This window comes from Ictalurus punctatus, chromosome 9 (assembly GCF_001660625.3).
Source record: "Ictalurus punctatus breed USDA103 chromosome 9, Coco_2.0, whole genome shotgun sequence".
NCBI classification, from domain to species: Eukaryota; Metazoa; Chordata; class Actinopteri; order Siluriformes; family Ictaluridae; genus Ictalurus; species Ictalurus punctatus.
Window position 1 is genome coordinate 10,706,095 of NC_030424.2, and position 22,328 is coordinate 10,728,422.

The 22,328-nt window shown below is 38.0% G+C and overlaps 1 protein-coding gene across 2 annotated transcripts; it reads right to left on the minus strand.

The window, feature by feature from the left end:
• Positions 1 to 731: 731 nt before the first annotated feature.
• On the minus strand, positions 732 to 12,179 carry ywhaqb (tyrosine 3-monooxygenase/tryptophan 5-monooxygenase activation protein, theta polypeptide b). Of its 2 annotated transcripts, none has more exons than XM_053682549.1 (6): positions 12,070 to 12,179; positions 8,996 to 9,436; positions 7,131 to 7,251; positions 6,119 to 6,282; positions 5,926 to 6,021; positions 732 to 818 (listed from the first exon to the last, which is right to left on the minus strand). In XM_053682549.1, exons 2-6 carry the CDS (start codon positions 9,287 to 9,289, stop codon positions 747 to 749), a joined length of 747 nt encoding a protein of 248 aa, XP_053538524.1. In that variant the 5' UTR covers positions 9,290 to 9,436; positions 12,070 to 12,179; the 3' UTR covers positions 732 to 746. The 2 variants fall into 2 exon arrangements, with proteins under 2 accessions (XP_053538524.1, XP_017331585.1); XM_017476096.3 differs by lacking the exon at positions 732 to 818 and adding an exon at positions 4,194 to 5,760 and having other exon boundaries at positions 12,070 to 12,178.
• Between the last annotated feature and the right edge of the window lie 10,149 nt (positions 12,180 to 22,328).

Genomic DNA, 22,328 nt, shown 5'->3' on the forward strand with positions numbered 1-22,328 from the left:
CAGTATGCAATTCAATTCAAAGTACTTTATTGCCATTATTATTTACATACAATAATGACAAAGCATCAATATAAATAAGAAAGGAGAATTAAAAACAACAATAATAGAATAAAATAAAAATGATAATAGGAATCATAATACAAATAGTACAAAATACAAAAATAGTAATAATTACAAAAATAAGTAAATACAAAATAGAAATGAAAAAGAAAAATAAAGTGACAAATTGCAAGGTGCCAGAGTAGGACAAAAGTGTAAAGGTTATAATAATAAGGCTATGTACGTGCATTAATGCCATAGAATAAAATAAAATACATTAAAGAAAATCTCTCTCTCTCTCTCTCTCTCTCTCTCTCTCTCTCTCTCTCTCTCACACACACACACACACACACACAGCCCCGACATTCTGATTTGTATGGTCAGCAACACGTAGATTATTTAACATGAAAAATTACCACTTAAATTTACCGTCTCTTGCAGGAATAATTTTGACACGCCCCAAGTCAGAAAGACAGACAGTCAGATAAATTATCTATCTATCTATCTATATATCTATATATATATCTATATATCTATATATATATAGAGAGAGAGAGAGAGAGAGAGAGAGAGAGAGACAGACAGACAGACAGATACGAGTTTCCGAGTTGTAGTTACGACATTGTGGTGGTGTTCAAGTGCTCATGTAAACATGTCACACTGCACCACAAGACAACTGTGTTGCGTCCAACACACTCCCATGTTAATCAACGTGTCCTTTCTTTGTCCTGTAAGTTGCGTATCTTGCCTCCAGTAACTTTTTGTTTGCTACTTGGGTCCTGCAGGATGAAAATAAGGGAGAGCATTTTTTCAGTTTTAAAAAAAATGATTTTTGAATGTAAAAAGCCAGGAAAAGCACATTCACACTCAGTTGGTCATATTTACCCATCTTTTAGTAAATTGTGTGTAAGCGTTTGCGTAAGCCAAACCAAACTATATGGTTATGGATTTTTAAAAGTTTAGGAAAAGGTGGTTTTTTTTGTGTGCTTTTGTGCGTATGCTGATCACCGTACGAAGCACATTCCTGACATGGCTCATTTGCATGTAGTAACACACACAAAAGTCCGTAAAACGTCAAGTGCACAGACAGATAGGAGCACAAAATGAATGACCAGGGTAAAGTCTAAGGGGCAGAAGTTGAAGCTATTGTGGCTCATTTCTATGCCAGTAAAATATTTAATATAATAATAATAATAATAATAATAATAATAATAATAATAATAATAATAATAATAAGATGATGATGAAGAAGAAGAATGATAAGAAGAAGAAGAAGAAGTGTGCACTAAATCTTCCACCAGCTGAGGCATTTGTTCATGACTTATGACTATACGCAGACAGACTGGCCCATCCTCTGTTTTATACGGCTGCATTTCCGTTGTCATAAATTAATGATTAGTTTGACTTGGTTTAATTTATGGCTTTGCTTTCTTTTAGTATTCTTTATTTCATGCCAATAACATAAAGTGACTGGTTTTCACAAATGGTATTCTTAGTCCCTGACTTAGTGAACAAGCAAGTGTTTTTGATAGAAACTCCAAAGCTCTTCTATAAGTCGCCCTGGATAAGGGTGTCTGATACATGCTGTAAACAAAATAAAAATACACAATTTAAACTCAACAGTATATTCCATATATAAAAGTGCAGTCCATCCATCCATCTTCTATACTGCTTACTCCTTTTCAGGGTCACGGGGAAACCTGGAGCCTATCCCAGGGAGCATCGGGCTCAAGGCAGGGTACACCCTGGACAGGGTGCCAATCGATCACAGGGCCCACAAACACATATTCGCACTCCCATTCATACACTACCTACCATGCATGTAATCCATGCAAATTTTATGATCTGAAGTTGAGGTTTACTTGAGTTACGTGAGTCTACTTATGCATACATTTACACAAGCCGGAGCACGAGAAGGATACGAACACTTGTCTGAATTTACGGGTTTCTCATAAATACCAAATTTTGTGTGTAAGCGATTTACGAATAAATCCATTTATAATTAGCTTGATAAACGAGGCCCAGTCTATATTAAAAACCCATGAGAAGAAAAAAGTATAGCATAGATATTGAGCATAAAAGGACATACCAATCCCACGATGATTGATGATGAGGGTGCAATTAAAAGCATGTGAACTATGCAAAGTACGTCCAGTTTTCACAGTAACCAACAACATTTTTGGTGGAGTTAATTTTATTTAATATAAAATATTTATCATAGAAGTAAAATTGCACAAATATGTTTCTAGGACCGCACCACTCATCAAACCATTGTGCAAAACTTTGTCATAGCTGTTACCAACAGTGCTCTGTTTTTGTGAGAAACCTGTGTCAGTTCTGAAGATGTGGAAGATGACAGTTGACAGTGGAATACATGACAACAGGGCACAGGGGATACAAGATGTCTTTAATGTCACTTTAATTTTAAGTGCCAGAGTAGGGTTTTTTTTTTAGGATAACGTGAGGTTGGCATTTTAGGGGTTAGTTACGTGTTCACGGAAGAGGTGGGTCTTTAGCTGTTTTTTGAAGATGGTGAGAGATTCTGCAGTCCGGATTGAGGTTCAAAGTTCATTCCACCCCTGAAGGACAGTTAGTTTAAGGTTCTGGAAAAGTATCTTAAGCCACGCTGAGTAAGCACTACTAAGCAGACTTGATCACAGCCTCTATTACTATTATTATAACTCTATTAATTAATTATAACATGGAATTGAAACTAAACAGATAAACATTTTTTGCCTTGTTGAGAATCAGTAGATAAGCAGGTTCATGACAGTCTATAAATGGTTATCAGAAATTCAGCTGTTATAACTAGGCAAATCGGACACACCCCTAACCCTAACTGCACGTGACGACACTAACACTTAAAACAATTGTATGCCTGCATTTGCAGATGTGAATTTTCGGTCCATACAGGATTTAGAGGTTTTTTTTTGTGATTGTTGTGGCCAAAAATGCTTGTTTTTGCATTGGCTTTTTAAAAAAAAATCTGTGATGCACTTTGCGGAGAATTTTTTGGTGCTTTTTCTGGAGAAAACTACTTGAAAAGGCAAAATTGCAATTGCAATTTCTTTTGCAGTGCTGTTTGCTGGTAGATGAGACCTTTTTTGCTGTACTCATGTTTGACACACGTGAATCCTGGAGAGCTTTGGCTGCATGGCGTTGTGATGATTTTTCGTGAGGTGTCTTGGCCCAAATCTGTGGAAAATCTGCGGTAATTTAGAATAATTGCAAGCCCATTTGAATATTGTGGCGTTTCCTTGATTTTACCTAAATTTCTGTGATTACAAAATCGCGAAATCCTGGAGAGACTGATATTTTATGACTCAATAACAATTGCTTGTTACATTCTAAGTCAGATATTTTAATTAGACTATCAGCAATCAGTAAGAAAGAGAAAAAAAAAAACACCGTAGTAAAAGTTTTCACACTTTGACCATTTAGATTTAATCATGATTTTAATTATCTTGAGAGCCTGCAGACTGAAGCCCTTTGCCCTTTACATTCCTTTTTAATATCATAGTAAATCAAAGTTTTGATTATGGTGTGGCCACTAGATAGGATTCACATTAACTGTGTAACAACTTATTGACAGACTGAAATTATAAGCAAGATCATAGCCCTATAACAATATCTACATCTATGGGTAGCATGGCCGAGCAGTCTAAGGCGCTGGATTAAGGCTCCAGTGTCTTTGGGGGCTTGGATTCGAATCCCACCACTGCCAGAAGAGTTTGTGGGGAAGTGGTAGCTCAGTGGATCAGGCCCATAACCCTTAACTGCTCTGTTGTATAATTTAGATGAATGTCAGTTGCTCTGGATAAGGGCGTCTGCCAAATGCCGTAAATATAATATCTGTACATAAAATTAAAAAAACAACAAAACAAAAAAAACTTAGGCAGCCAACAGAGGGCGCATTGTTAAAGCCACACCTTCAGAAATGGATACTCCCCTGAAGCAAACATTGCCCATTGAGAGAAAGGAGAAATGTGTGTATTGAACCCCAAATTGGACCAGCTATGGAGTCAAATTGAGGTCTTCAACAATGTTGAAAAATAGAAAATAATGAAGTTGGAAAACAGTAAGGCACTGATGTTTTTTTTTTCTTTTCTTGCTCCACTATTTCTTTTTGCAGTAATTTTGTTTTTACTACTTGGAAGTGTTTCCCATCTTTATTTCTGCAACATTTCCATTTTCTTTTTTCAATTCCAATTCAGTTGTCATTTTATAAAGGTGGCATTAGGATAACAGATGTGAACCATGAACAGACAAGAAGGTGATTATGACTGTAATTGTTGACTAGCAAAACAAATTTGTGTTCCAAAATCTATCTGAGCACCCACTCAAACTCTCACATTTATCCAGCATGCTATGAAAAGTATTAAACTGTTCTTGCCATGACATTATTTGGAGGATTATTTATATCCATAAGAACATGCATGAGAACATACCTTATTTAACTTCCATACCATTCATTGTTAAAATATCAAACTGCTGCTTGTTTCATTTCTAATTCATGCAACATAAGCCTTGAATTTAAGCCACTATCAAAAGCAATAAAATTACCAAACTGTAAAAAGTTAATAAATTCATGTTCAATGTTGAAAGAATGCTGATAAAATGCAGAATTAATAGCTGTGCACATACAATAGGACAATTGTGTTATTTTATACTGATGAACACTCAAGTATTTTTCTCTATTAGACAATGAGTAGCCGAATCTACATTTACCACATTGTTGTCGTCACATGTTGGATATTGTTCGTCACAGAGCTTTTGTTTTTGTCGAGCTCTTGCACATCACTCCACTCTGTACTCATTCAACCTGAAGGCTTAGATATTACCAAGTTTTTTATTTTTTATAAAACATGGTAATATAAAAAGTAATATAAAATAATAACATTTTGTATACATTTTATATTACTCATCTTCCAAATCATACCACTAATGGGTTACAATTTGAAGTGCCATATAATTATGGTTATGACTGTTATGAAAGTGTGAACTGAAATCCTTTTAAGATTTTGGCCTTTCTCAACTTGGAAAATCTATTGAAAAAATTTTTTAGATCTTGGAAAATCTGAGAGCCTCATTCCTGAGTTTTACTGGTTGATGTTAAATGTTTGAATTTACATTCAAATTTTTTGTAATGGTTGTTGTTTTCATGCGAGTTTTTGGGTTGTGCATATGACCAAGCATTTGGGACTTTTGAATATCATCAGTAGTTGCTTCAGTACAAAAGATACAGATAGCCCCATCATTCTAAAGATCAGAAACTCAGCATTTGATTCCCCATTAAGAAATTACACCAATAAGTCACCAAATCATTGCTAAAGCCATGATACAAATGAGCATATTGAACTATATGCATATACTGTATAACCTGTAGGCAAAACACATTACTCAAATGTTAAAGTAAAATCTACTGGTGTAAATGTGAATTCTTAATTTCCCCAAGGGAGAATCTTGAGATTTTGGGTTTTTTTGTTTTTTTTTGCTTTTGCATTAAAAGCATTAGAACTTTGACTGACTAACAATGGTATAACCTATAACGTAGCATAATTAGCACCACTGATGTGCAGTAGTCAACTGTATAAGGTGATGGATTTTTAAAAGTATGATTTTCATCCTATTAGATAATTTGTCCCCCCCATCTAATCTGAAGGCAGGGAAGTTTCAGCTCTGCTGACTTTCATTTTCCTCTCCTTTATCAGATGTCCATAACTAGAAAAGAATGAACAAAACAGTGGCAATCACTAGGCCCAACTGAACATATTAAAATATTACTGGTTAGTAAATGCAGAAATCACTTACAGAAGCATAAAGATTATTTTACATATCAACCAAAGTTAAAAATTTGCTTAGAGCTTCTTAAAAATAGATACTCACCGAGAGGTTGTCTCTCAGCAGCTGTATGATGATGGTGCTGTCTTTAAAAGACTCTTCATTAAGTGAATTGACCTCTGCTGAGGCTTTTTCAAGAACCTGCAAGCAACCACACCCAGTTTAAATGGCTGTTCAGAACAAGTGAGGGAAAAAGGCATCAGTTATGTGTCTATCTCATTGCTGGGTCGAGTGTTACCTCTTTGGCAAGGTTGCAAGCCTTGTCTGGAGAGCCGAGAATCTCGTAGTAGAAGACAGAAAAGTTCAGGGCGAGGCCCAGGTGAATGGGGTGTGTTGGCTGCATCTCACTCTTGCTCAGATCAAATGCCTCTTGGTAGGCTTTCTGAGAGTCAGCTATAGCAGCTGGAAAAAAAAAAGAACGAAAAATCTGTGAACTACTGACATAATAACTATCATGATAGAAAGATATAAAATACATTCATTCATTCACCTTCAGTAATTGTTGTAACATGATCAGAATCACAGTGGATCCAGAGCCCATGCCAGGAGCACAGTCCAACATAGAACACCTAGGGGCAATTTAGTATAGCCAATCCACCTACTGTTAAGTTTTTTTGAATTGGGAGGAAAACAGAGAACCTGGAGGAAACACTAGCGAGCACCAGGTGAAAATGCAAAGCAGTAACCCAAGCTCACGATCGAACGAGGGACCTGGAGCAGTGAGACAGCACCACTACACACCACGCCATCATGCTGCCCTGATATGATACACCAAGGTCTAATATTACAAGGTCTATCCATAATATTCCCAGTGAGCAGCCACTCACTGGGTAGAGACATCCATTACTGCGCCAATCTGGCTGACTTAAATTAAATTGTCAAATTAAATTTGTGGGTGGTTCTGGATAACATTGATCTACCCCCTAAAACACATATTTTTCTTTAATGTTAGGTTTATGATCACAATAGTCATGTCTACTTGTTTAAAAGGATGTATGTATTGAAAATCTAGAAATCTAAATGTGCAATTAACATAGGCAAAGAGTTATTTTTCATATCTTTGTGCTCATCAAGGTTTTGCATATATGGTTACTTTCCCATAGAGATTTCAGAAGCCCTGTGTGTAAGTTGCTTGGCTAACATTTAAACAACAGCATGGCCTCACAACCAACACAAGGTCACCTGCAAGCCTCACTCTGAGGACTGGCAGTATGCATGCAATTTTATAAACATCAAGTTTATTCTCTTACATTTATCATCTTTAGGGGCCACTTCAGCAAGGTATCTGAAATAGTCTCCCTTCATCTTCAGGTAAAACACCTTGTTTTCAGGATTCGTGGAATTTTCTATTAGATATTTACTCAGCAGCTCCTGTAGAAGAAAGACAAAATGATTAGATTAAATGAGAAAAACTGGTACACACACTCAATCAGAATTTGAATGTCCCAAGAAGCTGAATAGTGCTACCTCTATCACCAGTCACTTCTCACAGAGACTATACAAGTATGTAACTTTGAACTATTACTTTGTAATTTTCAAGTTGTAATGACGTCATTTCATTTTTCAGCACATTCGACATGCAAAGTGTGTGTGTGTGTGTGTGTGTGTGTGTGTGTGTGTGTGTGTGTGTCGGTGGGTGGGGGGGGACATTGACGCCTCCACGATAACAAGTCTTTTGTTTGCTCTGTCATCACGTAAAGCTTATAAACAACTACTTTAACCACACTTTTACAATTACAGGCATGAGTGGCTACTGGTACTGTGCTACTAAAGTGAATATATTGTAGTATACTATAATGAGTTCTACTGTTGACTATAATGAAACATTCATACAACATTTTGGACAGCAGTACAGCAACTACAGACAATAGAGAGTAGCGTTAGCAACAAGCTAGCCAGCTAACGTTAGTTATCTGAGTGATAACTCTAATGTTGGTGACTATCTTGCAACAGCGATTAGTATGGGCAATGTTATAGATTTAACCAACTACCGTGTCTGTTTATTATTTGAACTAAAGCTAGTACTGCTATAAACTAATCTAAAAGTAGAGAAAGACCACTTTACACTGTAGACAGTGTGAGCAGTGATGTCACTCAATAAACGGGGGAAGGACCTGGTAGTTGAGAAGACTACTGCAGGTTGACTAGATGAAATTTCAAGTTGAGAGGGTGTTTTCTGTGGCTTTTACTGGTTGGTGGCAGGGGAATTACAAGTTGAAACCTCGCCAAGAACGCAGCAGTAGACCTAACGCATCATGTCCTAGCACGCTGAACCCTAACATTGTACACTATTTGGGAAACTTTAAATAGGAAACACTGTCATCCATTACTTGGGAGGTACACAGCTGAATGTTGGCTTCTTTATCATAACCATTTGTATATCCTACTAAAGCTCAAAGAGGTCAAGAACAGACTGTTCAGGGTTATCAAGGTCATTTAAATTATTTCCAATAGTTAGTCTAGGGCAGTGGTTTTCAAAGTGGGGGCCACCAGGGGGCGCCCGGGGGGCCTCAACAATTTGGTTGGAGCCACCAAGCCCATCCCTCCCACTAGTATGTTTTCTCTTTCTCACTCTCAGACAACCACACACACACAAATCAATTCCTAATGTAATGTAATGTAAAGATGTAATATGTAATTATTCATAAAAAGGGGGATATATTCATAAGTCTGTTTTTTTTTTTTTTAAATAAAAAGTTTTAAAGACATCTTGCAAAAGGGGGGCCTCGGTCAAATGTTAATGCCATTTGGGGGCCTTGCCCTGGAAAAAATTGGGAACCCCTGGTCTAGGGGACTAGATTTGTATTATAATATTAAAGACATATCTGATTTTTAAAGAAGCTATCTGAAGAGGTAGGCCACATGCTGTATTTGTATAAAGGATTCAGTGCTCTTGTGCTTTTCTATCAACCCAAGAGGTTTCAATATTCATTTCTGTTTCCAGAATGTTGATCTGTGATCACATAATATTGCATGATCTCCTAAATGGATCACTCTATCTCTCAGTATCTAGCATAAATATGTCTGAAATAAAGACCACTCAAGACATAAGCTTGATTCCACTAACCTGCACATCCTGTTTTTATCCCATGCCTTGTCAAACTGTATTACTTACCAGTACATCATTGCAGATCTCTCTGAGTTCTTGCTCCACTTTCTCTCGGTATTCTTTGATCACCTCAGGCTTCTTGTCACTCTCTTCAGTATTACTCTCAATGTTGGATATGACCCTCCAGGCCAACCTGCGTGTGCCCACGACGTTCTTGTAGGCAACAGACAGCAAGTTCCTTTCTTCGTTAGAGAGTTCGTGGCCAGCCTTGGTCACTTCCCTCATACAAGCCACCATATCATCATAGCGCTCAGCTTGCTCAGCCAATTTGGCCTTGAGTACAACGTCTCCTCTTTCCATTCTGTGTCTATTTTATGGGTGTTTGCAACAACAAAAAAAAGATTCTTCCTACAGAGCACAACAATGAAACAAAATTTTGGGGAATTTTGTTTCAAGACTAATCAAGTGGTTGCAGTGGACACGGTTCTTGCTTAATCTTCAAAGAAACTGAGGGTGTAAGAAAGAAGTTTCATTAGTAATGTTGAACATTGGCGTAATTCGTGTACATGCTAGTTTCAACTGACTTATATTACAAACTTATTTTATCAAATGATAAACATTCTCTAGCTACTTCTGCACTGAATTAATTCTATTCAAAATCCATCAGGAATGACTTGTATATAATCTTTATCACTAACATGTATTCCTCCACGGCATCCATGTTTTAGTGTCATGAAATTCTGAGTTGGTCTAGTTTCATTTTGGTTTCGTATATTACCCACAGTACTGTTCGATTGCCTGCTGGTAGTGCTGCTGATAGAATTTAGCCTCTAAATCTAAAAAGACTGATGCAGTGTTCCTCTATTACTTTAGTCTGCCCAGCTCTCTGACCTCGTCATCTGTGCACTCTGCTCAAAGCTTCAACTTTCATTCTTATACCGCCATCAATACCCCTGTGCTTGTTGATCGTCATCTCTGCTAGTCAAATCTCTGCCATACTGTGTTGTATTACATTCTGGAACTTTGAGCCTGATATTTGCAGTCTCCAGTATTTCCATGCTGGACTTCTCATAAATATAACTTTGAGGGGCTCCTGACTGGCGCAACATAAAAGTGTTCACCCTATTGTTGGGTGATTACCAGTTCAAATCCTGACAATACCACAGCCATCTGTGTCTGGAAGCCAAGGGAGCAAAATTGGCTGTGCTCTCTGTGTAGGGGGATGGCATAATCTCTATCCCATATCAATCACAAAAATTAGCATCTATGAGTTCATCAATTCATTATTATTAGACCTGGTGAATTTATTATCCAAACCTATATCCAGCTTTCTGTCAATCCCCATTGTTAATAAGTCCATACAGGATTTCGCAGAGCATTTTTTGTGATTGTTGCAGCCAAAAATGCTTCATTTTGCAATGCAATTTTGATTTTGTGCTTTTTTTTGCAGAAGTCTTTAGCAGTGATGTTTGTTGGCAATTGAAACTTTTTAGCTCTACTCACGTTCGACGCACGTGAATCAAAGGGGGCTTTCGCTGAATGCGAACTGTGTTGACTGACTGTGGAAAATCTGCAGTGATTTTGAAAAATCGCAAGCTTTCCTTGATTTTGCATTGATTTCTGCGATCGCCCAATACTGTCATGCAGCACAAGCAGCAGTTCGAATAGGTACAGTTGGCTGGCTTCACGTGTCTCAGAAAAAGCACGTTAGCCTTAAATCTCTCTGGATGGTAGCTGTCGTATGATGGCAGGTGACCAAATTGGGTAGAAAATTAAGGGGAGAAAAAAGGACATTGAACGTCACTGGAAAAATGGTGCGCAAGTAGAAAAAAAAGTAGCTCTTGTGTCTTTGTTTTTAGGAGTAAAACCTGAACTTTATATTCGTTTGATTGTTGAAAAATGTTCTCTTTTATTAAAGACGATTGTACAGTAATTGTGCATGCAGTGACCCCCTGTAACATCATAGCAGCACACAACTGTAACTTCTCATAGAAATAAAGCGATTAATGAAACTGAACAATCAGGCTGTCAACAATCCATTAGGTACAATGGGTGACGGGGAAGCTGGAGCCTATCCCAGGACACAAGGCGGGGTACACCCTGGACACCCTTCACACTCACATTCAAACACTATGGACACTCTGGACATGCAAATCAGCCTACATGCTGGAAAACTGAGTACCCGGAAGAAGACCTCACAGCATGGGGAGAACATGCCAACACCGCACACACAGGGCAGCTGCAGGAATCGAACCCCCAACCCTGGCAGCATGACGCAAACGTGCCAACCACTAAACCACCATGTACACCCCAGGCTGTGTACATGCACAGCCCAAAAAAGACACTTGGAACGAACAGCTACAGACCAATCTAGGTACAAACCTTTTACAAGGTGAACCAATGAAACATTATCTATTAACAATCCATTTTCAGCCCACTGACATGAATAGGCTTGTAAAAGCCAGGATTAAAGCAGAACCACTGCTGAACTGTAGAACAGTCTACAGTCTGATTAATTGTACACACCTTTCATTCGGAGCGCGTGCATGTGGAGTTGCACAAAAAAAAAAAAAATCTCGCGCATCAATCGGTCACCATTTTTGGTTTGGCGCGTGAATGAAATAAGGCGAAAGCACACCATTTCCACTGTCAATATCCACATTAAATAACATCAGTTTGTATAGAGTTGTACAGACGCACTAAGATGTAACATAAAGCCTGATGCAGAAAGAAAGAAAGAAAGAAAGAAAGAAAGAAAGAAGGAAGGAAGGAAAGCGCGAGCGTGGAGATTTTCGATGGCCACACCTGTGAGTCGAGTTCTCAGGCACTTCTCTGCCACACCTAATGAATCTGCTGGCAGACTGTCAGTGGCAGTAAAAATGTGTGAAGTGCAGCATGATGAGGAAAAAGAAGATGAAGCATCCCTGACTCCTAACTTTTTACACAATGTTTTAAAACATCTTTATAACAGCGGAAAGTTTGTTAAAAAAAAGAAAGAAAGAAAGAAGTAAGTATTTGAAATTCTGTCAATGGGAAGCTTGTAGCTTGTTTAGAAATGAAGTTGTTAGTTCCCTAAATCTTCACAACACAAAGCTTATAAGAACTCCAAAACTCATGCATGCATAATAAACGGACCTCACCTTAGATGTGAACGCTCCTCTTTAGGAGAGAATGACGCATGCACTCCTTACCGGAAAGCACTTCTGTATGATATGACCACGCCCACATGGTCCTCCTCCAATCAGAGTGCAGGACCGCGCCCGTTCACTTGGCATCGTTCACCAAATTCGTCCTTTAGGTATTATTGAGCGCGCGGGCGGGTTAAAACGGCTAAAACCCATTGCCATGGTGATGTCGCATCCTCTCTCCAGCATCAGGAACATCATGAAGAGACCAGTCCCGTATGTCCTGTTTCCTACAAACAGCACAGTGTATGGTGGAATGCTGTGCCTGCTAGCACACTGGGACATTGAGCTATTGCATTGCACTTTGGGATTTCATGAGTGCACTTGATATTCTTTACTAGAAAACGTCCAAAACAGTGCAGTGAAATGAGGTAAATAGGGTATGATTTCAGACTTAACACAGAATCAGTTGTAGTTGGCATATTTGCTAATTTGTATATAAGTATAACTTAAATATGTGTGTGTGTGTGTGTGTGTATGTGTATATATATATATATATATATATATATATATATATATATATATATATATATATATAGTTGTGCCAAAAAGTTTGCATACCCCTTGCAGAACCTGCTAAATCTTAATACTGTTAACAGAATAAGAGGGATCATAAAAATCCCATGTTGTTGTTTTTTTAGTTCTGTCCTGAATAAGCTATTTCACATAACAGATGCTTACATATAGTAATATAAGATATAATATTATAATAGGTGAATTTATATATATATAAAAAAAGTTCAAAAGTTTACACACTCTTGATTCTTATTACTGTGTGTCGTTACCTGGATGATCCACGACTGCTTTTTTGTTTTGTGATAGTTGTTCATGAGTGCCTTGTTTGTCCTGAGAAGTTAAACTGCCCACTGTTCTTCAGAAAAATCCTCCAGGTCCTGCACATTCTTTGCTTTTCCAGCATATTCTGCATATTTGACCCCTTTCCAGCAGTGAATATATGATGTAGAGATCCATCTTTTCACACTGAGGAACTGAGGGACTCTCACACAACTTCGTAACCATTTCCCCTCAATTTCTTCCCAGGTTAGGAACCTTAGTATTATCCTGGACTCAGAATTATGCTTAACCAAGCAAATAAATTTGGTCGTTAAGAATAGTTTTTATCAATTACTGATTATTTCTAAACTTAAAACATTTTTGTCTTTCCAAAATTTGGAGAAGGTTATTTATGCTTTAATCACATTGCGCTTAGATTGTTGTAATTTGTTGTACTTCGGACGTCGTCAGTCATCTGTTGCTTGTCTCCAGATGGTTTTGAATGCAGCTGCAAGGCTGTTGACCAGGGCAAAGAAATATGATCATGTCACCCCAATTTTAGCAGTTCTTTGTCTTTAAATCTCTTAATGATCAAGCTCCTTCTTATCTCAAATATCTTTTTACACCATATTCATCTAGCAGTCTTCTAAGATCTTCTGATAGGTTGCTTCTGTATGTCCTTCGATCCCGGTTAAAAACAAAGGGGGATTGAACTTTTTCAGTTGCTGCCCTTCGTTTATGGAATCAGTTGCCACTGGACATCTGCCTTGCACTTTCTATTATCATTTTTACAAAGAGGCTTAAAACATATCTCTTCTCCCAGGCATTTTAATCTAATTTTTTACTATTGTTTATTGTCTGTCTTTATTTGGTTTTATTCTGTTTTCTTTACTCTGTTCAGCACATTGGTCAGCTTTGCTGTCTTAAATGTGCTATATAAATAAAATTTACTTACTTACTTACTAACTATTACAAAAGGTGAAAACATTCACTAATGCTCAAGAAGGCAACACGATACATTAAGAGCCAGGGAGATGTAAACTTTTGAAAAGGTTGATCAGTGTAAATTGTTATTATTTTGTTTAAAGATCTTTTTTTTTCCATTTAGTACTGCCCTTCAGACACTAAATAAGATCGTTACATGTCTCCCAGAAGACAAAATACTAACAATACTCTTTTTATACCCAATCATGTTACTGACCTGTTGCCAATTAACATCCAGCTGTTTCTTTTTAGTAACACTTACTTTTACAGCCTTTTGTTGCCCCTGTCCCAACCTTTTTGAGACGTGTTGCGGCCATAAAATTCAAAGTGACCTTATTTTTTTCTTAAAATGGTACATTTACTCAGTTTAAACATTTGATATGTTTTCTATGTTCTGTTGCGAATAACATATGGGTTATGAGATTTGTAAAATCATTGCATTCTCTTTTTATTTACATTTATTGACATTTTACACAGCATCCAAACTTTTTTGAAATTGGGGTTGTAGATTTGTTTGTATCCAGTTTGTTAAATGAGACCCACTGTGTGGAAGGCATAGTATTCAGAAAGACTACTAAAAACCATACACAACATTAAACATGCCCAAAGCCAGGCATTACAGAGCCATCAACATTTCAGTTTGACCCATATTTCATTCCAATACTTCTGAGTAACCAAAGATCTGATAAAAGAATCTGATACTGTAACATAAAGCACCAGTGGTGGCATGCTCATTTCTTGAACATGAAAAAGTAAAGGGGAGATATTAACAAAAAGTTACAAATCCAGTTTGTCCAGGTTTCCTGATGTCAGATTCATTGTTAAAGCCCAGTTAAAAAAAAGGGGTGTGGAAAGCCACAGATGTTTAAAAGGAGGACAATAATGTCAGATTGACCACCCTGTAAAGCAAAGAGTAGCTCAGATTTTGAGGTAGACTTGCTTCGTTTGGATTTTACAAATGTATTCCCTTTTGGAGAATCAAAAATATTTTGTTGGGTGTGACAGGATGCGTAGTAGGCTTTCTGTAATAGTAAGCGTTTAATAGCATGATCTTGTCTGAACATGTAGTTATTCATGTCAGTGCACAATAAGTCTCTGAAGTGGTGGTATATAAGACAACACAGAGAGAGACTGTAGTCTCAATGAGACACACACCTTCAATGTTGTGTGCAAAAGCTGTTTTGTGTTTAAATCAAAGTGGCCAGTTTAATCACATTCTTTTGACCTCATTCAAATATATGCTTTAATATAAACAATTGAGGGTGGCACGGTGGTTCTTCGGTTTCTTTCCACTGTCCAAAAACATGCCAGTAGGTCAACTGGCTATGTTAAATTGCCCCTAGGTGTGAATTCCCTCACCTTGTGCCTAGTGTTCTTGGGATAGGCTCCATCAGGATCATGACCAGTATAAAGTGGTGAATGAATGAATGAATGAATGAATGAATGAATGAACACACTTGGAATTTAAAGGCTTAAAGCATCGCTGATCCCCATGTAATATCTCAAAGACATAAGGAATAGGCAAGGATTGGGTCTCTATGTGCACTGTCTGGCCATATTAAATTGTTAACAACTGACAGCTTTAAGTCACCCATTATAGTGGTAATTGCTTATAATGTTAGTGAAGTGTATTTCAGGATCTATAGACTACACTAGCATGTTAGCACAGAGAAAGATCCTTTTCAGTTCATACCTAGCTGCATAGGCTCAATCACCATCCATCCGTGTATATACGTATGCGTGTGTAAGAAGGTAGAAATATTACTGTGGATCTTCTAAGTGGATCATCTCTCAGCACATGTCAACTTTAAAACATATATTATGTAGAAGGAATGATACCCCATTGGATTTCCTCACTCACGCATATCAAATTTCTAACTCCAGAATGTAATTTCATCTTATCTTTCCAGTGTGTACTGGTAACTTCATCATCATATTGTTGCAGTGAGATTGTGTCTACATTTATGAACAGTTTATTTTGGCATCAGGATGAATCAGGCAGATTTGGAGGGCGAGTGTAGAACAGCAGTAGAAGTGTGTCAGGATCAGGTGCCGGCAACACATCAGGCAGAAGGAGGACACATGCAGTTTGACAGAGAAAGAACATATTATTAGTTCCATCCATCCATTTTCTATACCGCTTTTCCTACTGGGTCATGGGGAACGTGGAGCCTATCCCAGGGAGCATGAGGCACAAGGCGGGGTACACTCTGGACGGGGTGCCAATACATTGCAGGGCACACTCACACATACACATCCACATTCTAAAGCATCCAACTCCGCCACCATCTCGCAATCTTGTGTGATTCCTTGAGAGAAAGGGGCAACAGCATCAAAACATACCTTTTTACCAAAACTTTCTCTGCCCATGAACAACCCAGATTTGCATCATTACTGTATCTAGGAGAAAAACTATACTACTGTATATGGCCAAAATATGTGGACACCTGTCCATCATACCCATACTCTATATGGGCCTTCCCTAAACACTTACCACAAAATTTAAACCACACAGTTGTCTAGAATGTGCCCCTGTGCACATAGCGAGCATCATGAAGACCTGGTTTGCCAAGGTTAATGTGGAAAAACTTGAGTAGCCTGTACAGATTCCTGATCTCAATCCCCCTGAACACCATTGGGATGAACTGGACCACTGACTATACACCAGTCTAGCTGAAAGCCGTTCCTAGAAGAGTGAAGGCTGTTGTACTGTTGTACTGAGACCAACTTTGTAATGTTATGTTCAACAAGCAAAAATGGGGGGCAGACGTCTGCATACTTTTGGCCATATAGTGTATTTATCAAATTGTCTGATCTAACAAATTTTGAACAACCTGTGGTTTTCAGTTTATAGTATATGCTGATCTAGTTGCAATAAGCGCTTTTCTATAGTTAAGATGGCTCTCCTTTCATCCAATTTGGAATACTACCTAATTACTAATATATACTAATATATTCTCATTGACTCCTACTGAGTCTAATATACTGTATACACAAACGCTGCTCTCAGAGCATCTTGTATCCAACAATTACTGCGTTTTCAACTGCGACAAACACAGTACATTAAATCCCTGATCACTTATGGTTTAGATGTACAAGATCTTTGACATGTTTTAGATGTACGAGATCCTTGGTATGATTTTATGTTAATTAGATTACATAGGACAAATGTTCTGGGATTTTCTGCATTTGTATTTATGTTTAGCATGGGAACAGACACAGTCTCAGTATGGTATAACCTGAGCAATGCCTCAAAGCAGCTAGCACACAATCAGTTTAGCATTTATGTCTGCTGCCTCTCTGGCTGTAATAAGATTTTGAGCTATGTTACAAGAAATGGAAGCACTACCTTCCTGAATGGAATGTATACCATCCTGCCCTGAAGGCTTCGCTAGTTTCCCATGTTGTAGAAGAGAGTCTCCTATAACCAAAGCTATTTCAACAGGCTTCTTAGTGGGAGTTTTACTGTTAGACACACAAAAATCTGAGGGGAGTGGTGCTCCTGTCCATAAGCCTTAGCAATAGCATCAGCTTTGTGACTATGTTGCTGAGTCATCAGTCATTTCCCGACTTTGAGAGCTCTAATGCCAGAGATGAGGGCTCACAGTCTATACCTAAGACATGTAGACATATCCAGACTTCACTGAAGTCTGGATATGGACCATTACTGGCATTATTTTCTCCATCAGAATGGCTATTAATCTATATGTTTTACTAGTAAAACTATGAATAATGGTGAAAGAAGACTAGATAAACATTGTGCACCCAATACACTGAAGGGGGTGGGGGTTAAAGAAACAGCTAGAATCTCCTGATTAATGGATTTGAATACAGGAACTAGGTTAGGACAAATGTCAGTAGATAAATGTGTCTGCTAAATGAATATGTGTAAATGAAAGCAGTGGATGCAATTCATGTAGGACTGGGAGCATGTTCATTGGGATGTATTCGTCCCATCGTGTTAGCATGATGTGAAAGTGTTACACCAACAAAAGTGCATGTCTTCAAGACACAGAGCTATAATAATACTCTCATTCATCTCATATGAAGCATTAAGAAATAGACCTCTTTAACTTTTCCTAATCATAGTTCACTTTTGCTAATACTTATTTACACCGTTTTATCAGCTCTGATCAGTGACACTAACACTGACTTCTCATTCGAAAAAGATGAATGTATGACCATTTTCATTTTAACATGAGCTGCCAATTCTTTTATGTAGATATATACATCAATGTGTTGTAACAGTTTACCCGTGAGAATGACCACAGGAGTGTATTCACGTCATACCGAACTGAATTCTAATCTTTAGTAAGCCCATCAACTGTTTGCAAATAGCAGCGCATATCAAAAAATCAGATAGCATTGCATATGAAAATCTCATCCTCGTCACACTCTGCTAGCTATGTGCTTACCAGGAAAGGCCAGAGAAGATAAGAGATTGATAGCATGGAAAGCTAAACAAATGGCGTAGATAATACAAATGTGTCAGACAGAATATCAACATCAGACACATAATTATCTTGCTAATGACTCATGGCTTATTGTATGATGGAAGTTTTCCCTCTATAAGATCAGCTTTACTTTTAGAGAATGAGTTTGAATCATGTTTTCATCTTTTAATTTTCATACGGTAAAACTATAAAAACCTGATTAGATGAGTTTGCCATTGATTTATTGCTGGCATTTATTGGCAGTTCTTGCCATTAAGCACATTTAATTTGATATGATTTACTAAACGCTCAGACAAGCTCTTCCCATGACTCATTATGCAGTCTGGGCGTGTCAGTGTGCAGCTACTTGTTGTCAAAGTAGCCTTTCTGACTCAAAATCAACACCAGATCATTATGTTGGATAAATATTACTGCAACAGTTCTTTTTTTCTTCTTCTTCTTTTTTTTTTTTTTACAATAACAGTACATGAATAATCACGCACTAATACCTGAATTAATACTTACTTAAATATGAACCAATGATGAGTTATGGCATGTACTAATCACGAACTAATGAAGCGCTAACCTTAACTACGACTATGTCTTATAAATTCATGTGTGAATAATGACCACCTTAAGTACACCTTAGTACATGTTTGTTAGTTAGTGTATTAATTAACATGTAAATCAAACATGCTCTATAAGAATCAAACGTGCATAATTTCAAACTGTTTATTATCAAATGTAGAAAGACGTACTAACAATAAACGCCAATAATTTCATCTCAGCCCGTGTAAAGACATTTTGAGGGGCAGTGGCCCAAAACATAAGCAAGAGCAGAAGAGTGAAATGGGTGACTGTTCATAACGATTTACAGCCGGGACATCTAAGACTAAATGCTTTAAATGTTAATAGATAATAGCGTCTACTAAATGAATGAATGATACTGTATTAATTTCACCCTTGTGGGCAGAGGAGCAGTGCCTAGCCACCCAAAGCACATACTAGTACTACAGTGGGATTTGAAAAGAAATGGATGGAGAATGACACAAAAAGGGTTGAGATGAAATTATTGGTGTGTATTATTAGTTTATTATGAAAGTAGTCCAGCACCATCCAATAATGTTTGTGTACGCAGCTGCATAAGGCAAATTATAGAAACAATTTGAAATTATGCACGTTTAATTCATATTCTTTCTTATAGAGCAGGTTTGATTTAGTGTACCCCTACATGTACTTAAGGTGGTCGTTATTCACGCATGAATTCATGAGACTCATGACGTAGTTAAGATTAGCTCTTCATTAGTTTGTGATTAGTACATGCCTTAACTCATCATTAGTTCATATTTAAGTAAGTGTTAATTCAGGTATTAGTACATGATAATTCATGGATTGTTACTGTAAAGTGTTACCGATATTACATATTCACAACTGGCTAATACAGAGAACTGAGAACTGTATATATGGAAATGGCTGATTTCTGAAACAGTACTTATAGTTATCATTGCCAATGCAGAGTGGAAATGATTAGACACGGTTTATATCATAAATGCCTAAATATAGTGATAAGAAACAGGTCCAGAATCAGATTTTCTCTGTCTATGATGATCTTATGCAGTATGAGCTAAAGCTGCCACACTGCTCTGAGATGCTTAAGGGATATAGCAGCCGAGAATGTGAGAAGGTCCAGGAGTATAGATGTAACCGAATATTAATACACTGTGTGGAATGAACAGATAATGTTTTCTAAAAAGATACAAATGCAGATATGAAGGTAGACTACTGTTGTTGTAGTTGTTGTTGTTGTTTTTTTTTAAGATGGTGTCCAATGTTGTCCAGTGTTTAGGCCACACCCACTTTGGGTTTAATTCAGAGTACAGATATGTATATTTAGAGCACAAATCAGATACAGATTGTGGCACTGTGTCACACCTTGTTCCAGGAGGTAAGTGACCTCATATTATTATCTACTAATAGCGTGATTTGCATTACACACACACAGGAGTTCATCCGTCGATTTCAACGAAGACCGAAGTTTCCATTTCTGCCGCCATTATGGAGAACACAAACTGGAACTCGACTTGTGCGTGAATTGGATTAAAGTGAGGAAGACTTGCGCAGCATCGGCCTCACTCTCTCTTCCCAGTGACCACCATGATCCAGTGGCAAGACTGAGTCAAGACGACTGAAGATGGCCCCCGGGTGCAGTGATTCATACACCCATTCATACTTTACACACTTTGTAAATGCCAATCCGCCTACCATGCATGTCTTTGGACTGGGGGAGGAAACCGGAGTACCCGGAGGAAACCCCTGCAGCACAAAACATGCAAACTCCGCACACACAGGGCCACGGTGGGAATCGAACTCCCGACCCTGGAGGTGTGAGGGTAGTGCTAACCACTAAGCCAGACACACGCAAGCATGCTCACGTTGCAATGAGAGCAGTTAAAATGCAAAACATGCTAAGAAGAAGGGTAATCAACTAGCGTTCAAGCTTTACAATGCTTAATACAATCTTTGAATAATAAAAGCAACCACCTCGAAATGAGAGCCTGGAGTACGAAGGATGAGATTAAAAGGGTTTATTGAATATTTCAAGTTTTAATTCCCAATTTGATGCCTAATGACTCAGCAACATGGTCCCTAACTTATATAATATGAACTATATTATACCCAAAGCGTTGTCTTTGTGAATTCTTTACATTAGTGATTCATTCTGTTGGCTGAGGCTCTTACGTTCCAGTGAAAATTTTCTCACTTGGTTAGGAGGAAGTGAGGCAGGTTTTGGGCGTGTTTTGTTATTGACAGCTCCATGGGTGTAGTCCATAGAGAGTGAGTCAGTGGGGTTCTGGGCAAGCCCAGCCTGGCTGTTTTAAAAATCATTCTTTATCATAACAGCCGGAACAAGCACTGACTTCACTGTTGCTTGCACACGTTTTAGGGTGTGACTGAGGACTGTAGGGCAATTCCACTCATATGTCAACCTTAGCATGTAAAACGGGAACGAAACTACTTCACTCATGTCTTCCTCTCATATTTCACCGCATTTATCTTCTCTGGTCGAATTAGAGAGAAAATTGCATCCTATATAAATCAAATATATAGAGTACTATAGAGTACTGGTTCAGACGTGCCAAATCCATAATGGAAAACTGTCACATCCATAATGGCAGTTTTTTCTTAATTATCTACTCCCAAAACAAGAAATATTTTAAAATCTCTTTCTAACAATAACAAGCATGAGTAGCATTAACAAGAATTTAACAGTAACTTAACTGTATCTTCTCTTCCCAACTTTTTTTTTTTAATGTCCTCAGAGGGAGCAGCTAAGTTCTAAATAAGGGAATCAAAGAAGGCAAACAAGTGAGTGCAAGTAACGAAATTAGAAGCACCTCCTTTCTGCTGATCAAATTCCAGACCAGCACCACAGAGCAGAGAGAAGAATTATCAGTTTAAATGATTGGTTAAAGTCAGTTTATTTTCAAAGATTAACAAAAGGGTTTGCATGAAAAAATTGGTCATGTTAATGCACTGTTTATATTGAGGTCTATTGTGGAATCACGCTGTCCTATGCTTGCTACAGTTTCAGTGGAGCAACGGACAAGACAGTTAAACTGGACCGGGTTGCCATGGTTAGAGTGTTTACGTCAAATTGAGGTAGTTTAAAAATTCTCTGTGGCCACCAAGATCTTGTTCAGCCACCAGAACATTGATGAAGTTGGGCACTGATGTTGAGTGAGAAGGCTTGGCATGAAGTCTGCGTCCCAGTTAATCCCAAAGGTGTTCAGTGGGGTTGAGGTCAGGGCTCTGTGCAGGCCAGTTAAATTCTTCCGCTTCAAACTTGGCAAACCATGTCTTCATGGAGCTTGATTTGTGCACAGGGGCATTGTCACGCTTGAACAGGTCTCACCATGCTGGACTAGGCCCCTTAGATCCAGAGAAGAGACATCTTAATGCTACAGCACACAATGACTTTGTGGCAACAGTTTGGGGAAGGCCCACATATGGTGTGATGATCAG